Source organism: Protopterus annectens, chromosome 1.part1 (assembly GCF_019279795.1).
Source record: "Protopterus annectens isolate FY-2018-M chromosome 1.part1, PAN1.0, whole genome shotgun sequence".
NCBI classification, from domain to species: domain Eukaryota; kingdom Metazoa; phylum Chordata; order Ceratodontiformes; family Protopteridae; genus Protopterus; species Protopterus annectens.
This window is the reverse complement of record NC_056726.1, coordinates 1,330,501,750-1,330,516,561: the sequence shown is the minus strand read 5'-3', so window position 1 is coordinate 1,330,516,561 and position 14,812 is coordinate 1,330,501,750. Positions and strand designations below refer to the sequence as shown.

The following is a 14,812-nucleotide window of genomic DNA, read 5'->3' as shown; positions in this document are numbered from 1 at the left end:
TGATAGCAGTGCTAAGATGCCTGGGGTATTCTGTGAACGAAATAAAGTCCAGTCTAGTACCCTCTCAAGACATGTGCTTTCTGGGTGTGAGACTGAATACAGCAGCCCAGATGGCCTTTTTAACCCTGGACAAACAAAAGAGTCTATCCCTTTACTTCCATCAACTATCTCATCAGTCCGTGCTGACTGCAAGGACAGTCCTTCAAGCATTAGGGTTCATGGCATCTTGTATTCTGGTGCTTCCCAATGCCAAACTGCATATGAGGAAGCTACAATGGTATCTCAAAAATGTATGGACACAGCACTGCCAGGATCTGGACACTGTCATTCAAATAATACCTTGCATTCAAAAGGAATTTTTGTGGTGGGCTCAGGAATGTCACCTAAACAAGGGACTCTCTGTGACCCGGCCAGAGGCGAGTCAGATTCTAACGACAGATGCCTCAGACATAGCTTGGGAGCTCATCTGAATGGAAAGTGGATACAAGACAAGTGGCCTGCCTGACTACAGCATCTACATATCAACATGAAGGAGATGTTAGCAGTCCAGTTTGCATTGAAGGCTTTCAAGGAGTTACTTCTTCCAGGGCAGGTGTTGATTCTAACAGACAACACAACTGTCATGTGGTACATCAACAAGCAAGGGGGAACACATTCTTATCCTCTATGCAGGCAAGCAATGATTTTGTGGGAGACTGCGCTCAGCTTGCAGCTTACTCTTCAAGCAAGGTTTCTGCCAGGAGCACAGAACTCCTTAGCAGATGGGTTAAGCAGGCAAATCATGGATCCCCACGAGTGGAAACTGGATCTTCATGTATTTCAAAAATTGACAGTGTCATGGGGAACTCCAGACATAGATCTGTTCGCTTCTCCACTAAACCACCAGCTGCCAAAGTTTTGCACGAAAAGTTATCATCACACAGCTTGGAAAGTGGATGCTCTTTCGTTCAGTTGGGAAAATCTTCATGTGTATGCCTTTCCACCTCTGCCTCTCCTCCCAAAGGTACTCCTAAAGGTCAGACAAGACAAGCCAAGGATGATTTTGATAGCTCCAGATTGGCCTCGCAACACTGGTACCCATTACTGAGGAATCTGGTAAGAAAGCCTCCATGGCCTTTACCTTTGATTCCACACCTTTTGTCTCAGAGGGACGGTCATCTACTCAATGTCAAGCTTCACTCTCTTCATCTAACAGCCTGGCATATTCTCTTTTGAACCACAGCAGGTCTCAACTTCCTCAACAAGTTTTGAATGTGATTACGGAAGCCAGAAGACCTAGTACACGTAAGGTGTATGCAGAAAAATGGAAGAGATTTTTATTTTGGAGTGCAGCAAAGGATTTGGATGTTTCTGAGCCTAATTTGAGTGTGGCCCTTCAATATCTTACTGAGCTATTGGACAAAGGTTTGTCTTTCTCTTCCATTAAGATTCATGCTGCAGCAATTTCAGCTCACTATGATTGTGACCCACCATTGTTTTCTCATCCTTTGTTCAAGCAATTTCTTAGAGGGGCAAAGAATATAAGACCCCCACAAAGAGCTCCTACTCCTGCTTGGGGCCTCAATTTTGTGTTGGAGAAACTTACTCTACAACCTTTTGAGCCTGCGGCTACTGCTGAGTTGAAATACTTGTCATGGAAGACTGATTTTTTGTTGGCCATTACTTCTGCAAGAAGGGTTTCTGAATTGCAGGCCCTTATGGCGGTGGAGCCTTTTTTGATTTTTCATAAGGATAGGGTATCATTACGTACTAATCCTTCATTTATGCCTAAGGTGGTTTCTAGTGTGGCTTTAAACCAAACTATTCATTTGACTACTTTTTATGCAGATCCCCAAAATAGTGCGGAAAAGATTTTGCACACTTTAGATGTACACAGGCAGTTGCGTTATTATTTAAGCAGGACTAGGGATTTTAGGCAGTCTCAGCAGTTGTTTGTTTCTTTTGCTTTGAGTTCTCAGGGCAAGCCTGTGTCAAAACAAACTATTTCTAAGTGGATTGGGTTTTGCATTGCATTCTGTTACTCCCATCATGGCAAAGAGATTCCAGCTGGGATTAGGCCTCATTCCACTAGGGCTACTGCCACTTCAACAGCATTTCTAAGGGGGGTGGCAACTAAGGATATTTTGGAGGCAGCTACTTGGAGTTCAGTGCATACTTTCTCCAAGCATTACCACCTTCCTCTCTATTCTAAGTCCAGGGCTGGTTTTGCCACTGCTGTGTTGCAGGGCATTTTGGCAGCTCCTGCTTCATTATAGCCTAGCCATCCTCCCTTACCTCTGCTTTGGGATTCTACCCAAGTGTTAGGACTGCAGCAATGTGAGATGAAGAACATAGTACAGATGTCCTTCATGGATGCATCTGCAGTCATAACAAGTGGGTTGTCCTGTCGTCAGGCAGCCCTGCAGTCGGCCGGATTCCAAAGTCCGGGTCCGGCTTCGGCTGATGTCGCACTCCACCCGACGTCATCTCTGTTGGTCTTCGGGTATAAAAGCATCAGCCGACGCCATTTTCCTCAGTCTTTCTTGCCGTGGCGCCAAGCAGAAGCTGTTCGCAAGTGCCGGTCGGTCGGATCCAGAGATTACTTCTACCGAATACTACCAAGACTTCTAAAGCTAAGTACCCGTTGGGGACTCTTTCTTGCCTCAGCCGATGTCAGAAAAAGTTAACAATTGTTTAACCTGTGGGAAACAAATACCTCATAAAGATTTCCACTCTTACTGTCTGCCTTGTTTAGGCCCAGCCCACGACGTAGCAGCCTGTTCGCCTGTGCCTCTTTCAACCGACGAACGCTAGGCGCCGGTCGGAGTTTGCAGAACAGTTTTTCGGTACTGATTTTGCGTACATTATGCCGCCGGATCCTCCGACTACCCAATCTTCCAAAAACGCAAAGATAAAGACCGACACTGCGGTCCGCGGTTTCGCCGAAACCACGGTAAAGCAAATCATGAGTGTCTCGGTTTCGCCAAACCGAGAAAACTGATCTAAGCACAGCTGAACCTATTCTTACTACTGAGGCCCCTGCTACAACTCTTGAATCGACCTCAGAAATTTTACCCACTACGGTGGTTGACTTATCAGACACCATCCCTTGGATGTCTCTACCCCAGCACGTGGTGCTGCTAGGCCTCCAGCAGCCATGTCCATTAAGGCCTTCGCCAGGGCTAAAGCAGCCAAGACTACTAAATCAGTGCCTGTTAAACCCCCCACATCCAGGCCCTCTTCTAGTTCTCAAATGCTTTCTTTGGCAGAAGATTTAATTTCTTTAATTAGAGGATCTCAATCTCACCCAGACAGGGCCTCTCAGCCCCCAGAGAAGAGACCTAGGGCAGAGCCCCCTGAGCCACTGTCTTCTGATGATTCTGCTGATGAATCAGACATAACTGACCAGCCAGAGGCTCCCTTCTCCAATTTTGAAGATTCTGATGCTGAAGAATCCATTCCTGCTGCTTCCCCACCAGAAGAATTCTCCTTTGGGGAAACCTTGCATGCCATGCGAGAACAGTTCCAATGGCAGCAACAGGATTTTTCAGACTCCAGGAAAAGACTTAGAACCTTTCTGCACCTCCCACAGCACAGGCCCTTAGCTATACCTCCTGTTCTATCTGTGGTGGATGATGCTTTTAATGATGTTTGCTCCGCTCCAGATTCTTTACCCCAGCCCCTGCCAAACCAGACAGATTTTACAGGGTGCCAGATACTCATCACCACCTTTACAAGGCCCCACTTGCAGACCCAGAAACTATATCCCAGGGTCCCAAGGCAGTAGCCGACCACAGCTAAAACCCTATTCCTTCTGAAAGGGAAGCAAGGTCATTAGACAGATGGGGTAAAAGGTCTACACTTCAGCTACTCTCTCAGCTAGAGCTTTAAACTGTCAGTTTCACATGATACAATACCAAGAGTTTATGCTTGATCAGTTAACTAAAATACTAACCACTGATGAATCTCTTGATAAGAAATATGTATTACAGATGGTAAATAACATACAACAGGTTAGCAACCATTCCTTAAAATGTGGCTATGATGCACTGGAGGCTTCATTTAGATCAGCCATGACAGGCACAGTGATAAGAAGGCATGCATGGCTAAAGGAACAAGCTTTACCGGATCATGTTAAAGCCAAGTTGCTAGATGCTCCTATGGACAAGACAAGTTTGTTTGGTACACCTGCCCAGCAGGTTATGAAGAAAATGGAAGAAAAGGCAAAATCTGTTCAAACTGTTAAAGATTTCTTGCAGGTTCAACCCCAAGGTTTAGCAGGAACTGGCCTGCCAAAATTGGTCCTTTCCTGACTCCACAAAATTTCAAAGGGGCAGGAATAGACGTTCCAGAGGCAGAAACCAACCCAGAGGAGGTGCCTACAGAGGACGACAGTGGCAAGGTAACAACAGAGGCACAGACACAGCCACTGCCACTACATCAGCACAACCACAGTGACTTAATCCTAACTCCGCCTACCAGGGAACAAATAGCAGCTCCTCTAGGCGGAAAGTTAACCTTATTTTCAAAGAACTGGCACTACATAACAAAAGACAAGTGGATTTTACAAACCATAGATCAAGGTTATCGGTTTCACTTCCACACTTTACCAGTCAAAAGAGGAATGCCAAATCTACCTCCAAATCAAAAAACAGAGGCTCTATGCCAGATAATGGAGTTAGCCAACATGAGAGCTGTGGAAAGAGTGCCAACAGCAGAACAAGGAAAGGGGTTCTATTCCAGACTATTCCTAGTTCCAAGAAAGGAAAAAAGTTGGAGACCAATTCTCGATCTGTCCACCTTAAATACATACATCATTGTCCCAAAATTCAAAATGCTGACCCTACAGCAACTTCTTCCCATGCTGGGCAAGGAGTCTTGGCTGGTAACTCTAGATCTCAAGGAGGCATACCTGCACGCCCCATTCGACCAATCTGCAGAAGATACCTCAGATTTCTTGCAGGATCAGAGCACTATCAATTCTCAGCATTGCCCTTTGGCTTATCTACTGCCCAGAGTATTCACAAAATGCCTGGCATCAGTAATCGCCCATTGCAGACTACAGGAATTCAAATTTACCCATACCTGGACGACTGCCTGCTACAAGGGGACAACAAAAGCAAGCTGACAACAGATTTACAAAGGGTCATTTACTTGCTACAGGGACTGGGATACACAGTCAATTTACAAAAGTCAAGGCTGATACCATCCCAAACAAGGACATTCTTGGGCTGAATTGGACACAGTACAACAAATGGCATTCCTGACTACAGAAAAACAAAAGAACTTCCACTTTACTTCTTGGCACTAACAAAACTGAACAAGTTAACAGCAAGAAAATTTCTGCAGGCCTTGGGCTTCATGGCATCATGCATAATCTTGGTCCCATTTGCCAGACTACATATGAGGAAACTACAGTGGTACCTAAAGAATTTATGGTCCCAACACAGACACAGTCTAGAAACAGAAATCCCACTAATTCCATGCTTAAAACAGGAGTTCCTATGGTGGGCTCAGGCATGCCAGTCAAACCCAGGCCTACCCTTTCGCAGATGTCAACCAAGCCAGACCATCACAACAGATGCTTCAGACCTAGGATGGGGGCCCACATGCTGGACAAATGCGTGCAAGGATTGTGGACACAGGATCAACTTCACCTGCACATCAATCTAAAAGAAATGCTGGCAGTAAAACTGGCAATCCAAAAGTTCAAACCATTCCTCAAAGAGGGCCAGTTGATGATAAGGACAGACAACACCACAGTCATGTGGTACATCAACAAACAGGGAGGCACTCATTCATACCCCCTATGCAGAATGACCTTGGAGCTGTGGACCCTGGCACTCAGCTACAACATTCAGTTACAGGCAATATTTGTACCGGGGAAAGACAATACTCTAGCAGACATATTAAGCAGAACCACTTCGGATGCCCACGAATGGAAACTGCACCCGGACATCTTCAAAACCATCTCAAAGAAATGGGGAATGCCACAAATAGACCTATTCGCTTCACCTCTCAATCACCAGCTCAAAAAATTCTGCACAAGGACATTCCATCCACTAGCATGGAAAGTGGACTCACTCTCCTTCAACTGGAAAGGCCTAACAGCATATGCATTCCCACCTCTTCCTTTGATACACAAGGTACTACTAAAAATCAAGGAAGAACGTCCAAGGATAATCCTGATAGCCCCAAACTGGCCAAGACAACACTGGTACCCACTACTGAAGAGCATGTCTCGGAACAATATGTGGCCAATACCCCTGATGCCTTTGATGTTAACTCAGAACAACTACAGCATCATACATCCAAACCTAAAAACGCTACAACTGACTGACTGCATGGAACATCACATAGCAGCAGCTAATCCAGAACTTTCTCAAAGAGTTAGAGACATTATTCTTGAAGCACGCAGACCTTCAACAAGAAGGAACTATGCTGGAAAATGGAAAAGGTTTGTCATTTGGAGTACCGAAAGAGGAAAAGATGTGTCAAACATAGATATGCCCAACATTCTGGAGTATCTGGCCGAACTTCTTCATTCAGTCCTGTCCTACTCCTCCATCAAGATACATGCATCAGCTATTTCAGCAGAATACAGCTTTGATCCACCTGTTTTTTCGCACCCTTTGCTCAGGCAGTTCCTCAGAGGAATCAAGAATGTAAAACCTCCAAGGAAACCACCATTACCAGCTTGGGATCTAAACTTTGTGCTAGAAAAGTTGACACTATCACCCTTTGAACCAGCAGCAACAGCAGACCTACAACACCTGTCATGGAAAACTGTTTTCCTACTGGCAATTACTTCAGCAAGGAGGGTTTCAGAACTACAGGCCTTAATGGCAGTGCAACCCTTCCTAATCTTCCACCAAGATAGAGTGTCCTTGAGGACTAATCCTACATTTATGCCCAAGGTGGTATCCAGAGTATCTTTGAACCAGGCAATCCACCTACCTACCTTCTTTCCCAACCCACAAAACAGAGGGAAAGAATACTGCATACCTTGGATGTACATAGACAGCTACGCTACTACTTGGACAGAACAAAAATAGCAGAAAGACTGACCAACTTTTGTAGCCTATGCAACAGGAAGGGAAGGAAAAGCTATTTCCAAACAGACAATCTCCAAATGGATAGGAAATTGCATACGATACTGTTACTCCTTCCATGGAAAACCAATTCCACAGAACATAAGACCTCATTCTACAAGAGCAACAGCCACTACCACAGCCTTCTTACGAGGAGTGGCAACCAAAGACATTATTGAGGCGGCTACTTGGACCTCCGTGCATACATTTGCCAAGCATTATAATTTGCCTCTATATTCCAGATCCCGAGCAGGGTTTGCCACTGCTGTACTGCAAGGGATCCTAAACACACCATGATCTACTTTTATCCTCCTGCCCTAGTTGGCTATGGTATTCTACCCACTTGTTATGACTGCAGATGCATCCATGAAGGACATAGTACAGTTTTGTACCTACCATAAATGTAGATGTCCGAACTGGATAGCATCTGCAGTCAGGATTACCCTCCCTCCTTCCCTCTGTGGTACTCCTAGGGTGTTTACCCTCCTAATAGCTAGCTGTTGGGGGGGAGTCTTTTATGGTGTATTTGTTTGTATATATGTACATATATGCTTATTGTTGTGTTTACCTCTATCTTTTGGAAACATTGGCATCTATCCAAATTTTAGCCTGCAAGAGGGCTACTGGCATCTGGGGCAAGAAACACTGAGGAAAATGGCGTCGGCTGATGCTTTTATACCCGAAGACCAACAGAGATGACGTCGGGTGGAGTGCGACATCAGCGAAGCGGACCCGGACTTTGGAATCCGGCCGACTGCAGGGCTGCCTGACGACAGGACAACCCACTTGTTATGACTGCAGATGCTATCCAGTTCGGACATCTACATTTATGGTAGGTACAAAACTGTACAGTTTTGTACCTACCATAAATGTAGATGTTCAAGATCCACATTGCTGCAGTCCAATTTTCCCTCCCTCCTTCCCTCTGTGTTTAGGGGTGGTTGTGTGGGTGAGGTTCTATTTTTGTACATTTGTATATATTGTACATATTTTAGGCACAGGAGTGTTTTGGTGTTTTTTGGTTTTGGCCTTATCTTTTTAGGGTCTTCTGACATCTGGGGCAAGAAAAGACTGAGGATATGACGTCGGTCATGCGCATTTGTACCCTGACGTTCTGATGTCAGTCAAATGCGCCTTGACCGACGTCAGCCTTATACTTTGTTATTCGGGCCGACTGGGACAGCGGACTACCCAAGTGTTAGGACTGCAGCAATGTGGATCTTCGAACATCTACATTTATGGTAGGTACAAAACTGTACTTTTTTTTTTTTTTTTTTTTTTTTTTTTGGACGGGGTTGTGCGCCAAGAGCTGCTTTTGTTTGCAGAGATTGTGTTTTTTTGAGTAGGTAGAATTCAAGGTTACTGCATCATTTGACTTTGGTTGTATGCCTCCACATTTACATTTTGCAGTGTTTGAGTGTCTCCGCTATGGACTTCAGAAGTTCGTTAGACACCCTAGAACCAAATTATCCAAGCTGTGTGCCTGTGCTACTGTCTTTGCACCTTGCTTTATAACTGCTTGCAGTATACCACAACTGAAGACCCATCAAGGGACAGTCTCTTTTGATATGTTTGATACTGTATCAGTTGAGCATGAAAAGAACTCATGTTGACAGTTCACAAATACTTATGTCTATACTCCTACTGACGTGTTTGTCCTTTGCACTGTTGATGCTGTTTGCATGTCAGGTGGGGAAATACTTTTTATTTCAGTTGTTTAGTAATGCTAGTTTTTAAAGCTTCCTTGCTGTTTCTTGATTTGTTGGAAGGTGCTGACTAGTAACACAGGGGCAAACCAACGGGTTCTGGCGATGTACAAAATGTAGCTAGTGCATTGTCACTGACTTCATCAGTACAGGTGAACAGAGATTTCTAAATGTGGAATTTCACAGAACAGAGTTCCAGATTGTGATTGGTGGAGGTGATAACACAACAATGGACCCATTAAGTGGTGTCCTTTCATGGGTCAGCTGGTAAGGTAAATGCACGATTGTTGTTCATGGCGAGTATCATGTATAGCTCTGTTTTGAATGCCACTTGCTGTCTTCACTTGCCTGGGTGCTGTTATAACAGGAAAAAAATGCCACCTCTTCAGAAGCACATATCTTTGGAATAACAAACTATTGTTGGCAGTTTCCACACTTACCCATTCCACTGTGAATGGTAAGTATTGAAATTTATGTACTTTTCATGTACGAGGTGCTGAAAAATTTTAGAGGTAGTACTAGTAGCTATCTTTTTGCATATGGAAAAGTAACCAGGAATGCTGAAAGAAAGCACAACTTGAACATGTATTTTAATAATAGTTTGTTGTAGTGCTCTGTGCAGTTCTGATGTGTCCTGTTCAGTATGACTACATATGGGAAGTTCAGAGGAAGGTTCATAGGTAGTTACAAGGCATGCTGTGTAGGAGACTATTGAGGAGCCTAGCCCAAATTTCCAGTTGCCCCAAATCACTGTTTAGTTGATTGACTTGCTTTAAGGTCCTCACAGCAGGCAAATAAAGGGCTGAGGGAATCGAGCCTTAAACCATAGTAAGTAGCTAGGTTTCCTTAATCCTCCATTCTGAGTGCAAGACTAAAACTAATCGCAGGTGTGGATCAACCCCAAACTTTCATTAAGGGCTAATATGCTGTATGTTGAGCCACAGTAAAGATGCATAGTCTGCAGCAGAAACCATATAGCTTAGCCTGAAGTGCCTTTAGGAAGTGAGGCAAAGGGCAGGCGATGTAACAGAATTTTTTATGTATGTCATTGTCATCGGAATGCAGTTAAAGTGCCATTTTTCATAGGAAAGGATTAGTATGCAAGGGTTAAAGTTGGACATCTTTGTGGTGGTGTGGCTGTTCATTTGAATGGCCTTCCTAGAGTGTTTGCATTTTAAATTATTTGATTTCTTTGTATAGGATAAATATTTGGAAATTGTTATGCAAACTTGATTGGGGATGGAATAATTGGTTTGACAAATAGGAAGGAAATGCTATTTTGCCTATTAAATGATGGGGTGTAATCTTTGTCTTTGTAATGTTAGGTTTACCTGCAGATGTTACATTTTTTTTTTTTAGGTTCACCTGCTGAGCTGTCTCCAAGTGCACTTTCTCCAGTAAACCATAGCCTAGGTAAGTAAGTACTTCTGCTTCAACTCCTGCATACAAAGGCTATAGTTTTTTTGAGAAATATGTTGCATGTACTAATCTGCAGACACTAAAACTTGTAGTATGTGAGCAGTAATTTAGCTTTTTTCTTTTTGGATATGCTATTACAATCATAAATTTCATTAATAAAAATGGAGGGAGTAATTACTTTTAATTCCGTTATAAGTATGGCAGATGAATAATTGTATCAGTGTATACTGATTAAGTATGTAAAGTCAAACAATGATTAACCCTATCTACAGTAAAGAAACTTAAAAACTGATGGTAGAAACAGCATCATGTGTGTGTATAAGCAGGTTGAATAAAATGTAGAAATAAAGTTTTGTGCCAGAAAAGAAAAAAGTCAAAAATAGATGAAATATAAATACAGATGTTATGTGATCCTATCTCGCCTACATTCTGTACTGATGGGTTCGGAGCCGATCCTCGGCTCCGACTCGGCACGCTATACTATAGAACAAAGTCTCTAATTGGCTGAGCTTTCCTACATCCCAGGATGCACCACCACTGCTTCCCCAGATCTCGTTTGCCGCTTTACAAGCAAAGATGTGGTCTCAGACTTGGCTGAGCTAAGTGCTTTTTTTCTTAAGAAATTTCTGTCAGGAAATTTTTGATTATCGACCCAAAAGCTGTTTTAACAGCTATCGTTGTTGTGTGACTGAGTTTAGGTTAAATTTTGTGGTAAACTTTATCTTTAATTTGAGGGAAAGGATCCCGTTTAAGTTAGAGGGGCCTTGCCCTCGCGCGTGTTTGAAATACTTAGTGTGAGTTTTGTGGTAGTATTTTAGTTGGTCAAGTATCCCGTTTTTTGTTAGAGGGGTCTTGCCCTAATTCTCATTATCTTTTAAAAAAGATTTTTTTGTGACTAGAGTTTCCCTTTTTGTGTAGTGGATTGTGTGTCAACATGTCTAAAGAGCACAGACCTTCAGGGTTCAAAAAATGCTCTAAATGCAGTTACAAAATGTCCATAACGGACTATCATTCTTTGTGTGTATTGTTTAGGCCCTAAACATCTTCAGGAGTCATGCAGCGTTTGTCATGCTTTTTCCTCCCGGGTCCTCCAAGAGAGGAAAAACAAATTGATTTTAAAAGGGCTTATTACACCTTCCTTTGAAGAGGCTTTATCTTCTTCCTCTTCACCTTCGAAGAAAAAGAAATCGTCGGCTCCGACCAGCCCGTCAGAACCGGCCACAAAGAAATCTCGGCAGGCTTCTCCATCGGCTCCACGGACTTCAGAGCCGAGGGCGGAACGGTCTGCCTCCATGCCTCCAGCCTCGACTCCTCTGGCTTCGGAGCCGACGGCTAGAGCTTTGAGAGGCGGGTCACCTTCATCGGCTCCTCTGTCTTCGGAGCCGATGAGAGTCACCCGCTCAGACTCTTCCCTTTCGGCGCCGAAGTCCTCTTCGGCTCCGAGGGAAATTGCATTGGTTGTGGAGTCTCCCTTGGCACCGATATTTGTTGAGACTATTCGGAACCGGTCCCCCAGTCCTACGGAACCGGTGGAGAAGTCGACTCGAACTCGTTCGATCTCTTCTCGGTCTTCGAGGATGTCTGATTCGGACATTGACAGGGTACTTCAAAGGCTGTTTCAGTCTCCTGTCTTCCTAAAGTTGGTTTCGGCTCCAGCCCAGTCGGCTCTGGAGCCGATTGCCCACCCAGTTGTCTTGGTTCCTCCTCCAACAGCACCGGCACCGTTGGAGTCTGTTCTAGTGGAGCCAATGGAAGGTTTCGGGTCGGCTCCGACCCTTACTCCAACCCGGACCTTCGGATCGGAGTTCGGTACTCGGACCTCCTCGCTCGGCCCCGCGGGTGACGCTTCGGGACCGATGTTTTGGTTCCAAGCCTCCCTCTCGGTGCGTCTGCTGCGGGAGTGCAGTCTACTGTTGTGGCCTCGGGGGTCGGACCTTCCCAGGACTCTGGGGGTCCAGCCGTCAGGGCCATGAGGAGTGATCTGGCCAAATCCTCTTTGGCAACCTCCACCGTCTCACCAGCACCTTCCCTTGGCACGGAGACTGGATCCTTTGTAGTCCCCCTGTCTCAAGACAGCGGAGCCCTGGGGCCTGAGGTCACCCCCATCGGGGGTTCCCCCCTTCCTGGAGGTCCCTCCGGCGCCTTGGAGGAACCCCCAAGGAAGAGACAGTGCAAGAGGAAGCACGTAGACTCCCCTGATGAGTCTCTCACCTCGGACACCGACCTCGATGATGCGGAGCGGTCCCCCAAGTCGTCCTCGGATGATGTCTCATTTGCGGACATTTTGGAAATCCTGAAGCAACGAGGCGACTGGCAGTCCAAACCCCCTTCTGCTGAGGAGTCTGTGTTCCTCAAGGCCTTCGGGGCTCAGCCCTCCGCCTCCTGGGTGTCTCCGCCCTTCGAGCTTCTGGATTTGATCTCTCGAAGGGCGTGGGAGCACCCGGATTCTGTGGAATCGGTGCCAGCTCGCCCCAATAAATTCCTGTCAGCCCCCCCCCCCCCCCCCCGAAAAGGAATTTCTCTCTAAAGCTGTGGCTGTAGATGCCCTGGTGGTGGCATCTGCTACCCAACAAGATGTGGCAGAGGCTCGTCCGGCCCATCCTCCTAATAAAGAGTCCAGGAGCATGGATCGGCACGGAAGCGCACCCTTACTTCAGCAGCCTTTACTTTAAGGTCTCTGAATTATCTGACGACTTCACCAGACTTCAGAGGGATCTGGTCAAGGAACTGTCAGATACCCTCTCTGGTAACCTACCTGAGCAGTTGACCCAGACGGTTAGCTCTCAGCTGGCTACCTTATCATCATTATCGAACTCGTCCATGAGGCTCATTTCATGCAGTGGCGGGAACAGGTGTTGCTCTATGGGGACAAGCCTGGCTTCGCCTGTGTCACTTTGCGGAAGCCTTCAAGTCTTCCTTTGCCGACGCTCCCTTCGATGTGTCCTCTCTGTTTGGACCCAAGGTAAAGGACACCTTGACTCGCTGTGAACAAGAGGGTAAGACTTTGACTGCTGTAGGGGCACGGTTTTCCACTCCCTTCAGGCCTTATCCCAAGGCTAGAAGAGGGGAAAATGTGGTTCCGTAAATCCCAAAGACTTACACCTCACAGCAGGGCGATCCCCCTTCTAGAGGCAGAGGAGGGGGAAATTTTTCAGGAAGACGCCGTCCCAGAGGCGGCGGAGGCCCCCGCAACACTGGAGACCGCGAGTCCTTTCGTGGCTCCTCAACCTTCCAGCATCCCTGAAGGATTGCCCGACTGTGCAGCTCCGGAGCCAGTCGGGGGTCATTTTTCGAAGCACCTAAAGGCCTGGGAGAGTATCACTCAGGACCGATGGGTGCTCCGAATCATTGCCGGAGGTTACACCATCCCCTTTTCTCAACCCCCCCCCCCTACCATCCCGGAAAATCCCAGACCCGCCACCCAGTCAACGGGATCTCGCAGCCATCGAAATCTCAAAGCTGCTTCAAAAAGGAGTCATCCAACCGGTTCCCGCAGGCCAGACCGGATTAGGGACTTACTCAAGATTCTTTTTGGTGCCAAAAAAGACCGGGGACTTGAGGCCCATTTTGGATCTCAGCAAACTAAATCGATCTGTCAAGAAGTCCAAGTTCCGGATGGTCACCTTACAATCCATTCTCCCGCTGCTGGAGAAAGGTGTTTGGATGTGCTCCATAGATCTCAAGGACGCCTATTATCACATCCTGATAGATCAGGCGTCCAGGAGACACTTGCGCTTCAGCCTGGGAGACAGTCATTTCCAGTTCCGTGCACTGATTAAGTATGTAAAGTCAAACAATGATTAACCCTATCTACAGTAAAGAAACTTAAAAACTGATGGTAGAAACAGCATCATGTGTGTGTATAGGCAGGTTGAATAAAATGTAGAAATAAAGTTTTGTGCCAGAAAAGAAAAAAGTCAAAAATAGATGAAATATAAATACAGATGTTATGTGATCCTATCTCGCCTACATTCTGTACTGATGGGTTCGGAGCCGGTCCTCGGCTCCGACTCGCACGCCTTATACTATAGAACAAAGTCTCTAATTGGCTGAGCTTTCCTACATCCCAGGATGCACCACCACTGCTTCCCCAGATCTCGTTTGCCGCTTTACAAGCAAAGATGTGGTCTCAGACTTGGCTGAGCTAAGTGCTTTTTTTCTTAAGAAATTTCTGTCAGGAAATTTTTGATTATCGACCCAAAAGCTGTTTTAACAGCTATCGTTGTTGTGTGACTGAGTTTAGGTTAAATTTTGTGGTAAACTTTATCTTTAATTTGAGGGAAAGGATCCCGTTTAAGTTAGAGGGGCCTTGCCCTCGCGCGTGTTTGAAATACTTAGTGTGAGTTTTGTGGTAGTATTTTAGTTGGTCAAGTATCCCGTTTTTTGTTAGAGGGGTCTTGCCCTAATTCTCATTATCTTTTAAAAAAGATTTTTTTGTGACTAGAGTTTCCCTTTTTGTGTAGTGGATTGTGTGTCAACATGTCTAAAGAGCACAGACCTTCAGGGTTCAAAAAATGCTCTAAATGCAGTTACAAAATGTCCATAACGGACTATCATTCTTTGTGTGTATTGTTTAGGCCCTAAACATCTTCAGGAGTCATGCAGCGTTTGTCATGC

At 45.5% G+C, this 14,812-nt stretch overlaps 1 protein-coding gene across 1 annotated transcript in view; it reads left to right on the top strand.

Annotated features, from left to right (window-relative positions):
* SMAD2 (SMAD family member 2) overlaps positions 1-14,812 on the top strand; it is a 1,415,285-nt gene that overhangs the window by 242,078 nt on the left and 1,158,395 nt on the right. The window contains exon 4 of the mRNA XM_044088986.1: positions 10,136-10,189. Within this exon, the coding sequence (XP_043944921.1) occupies positions 10,136-10,189 (54 nt within the window). The remainder of the gene's footprint in view (positions 1-10,135; positions 10,190-14,812) is intronic.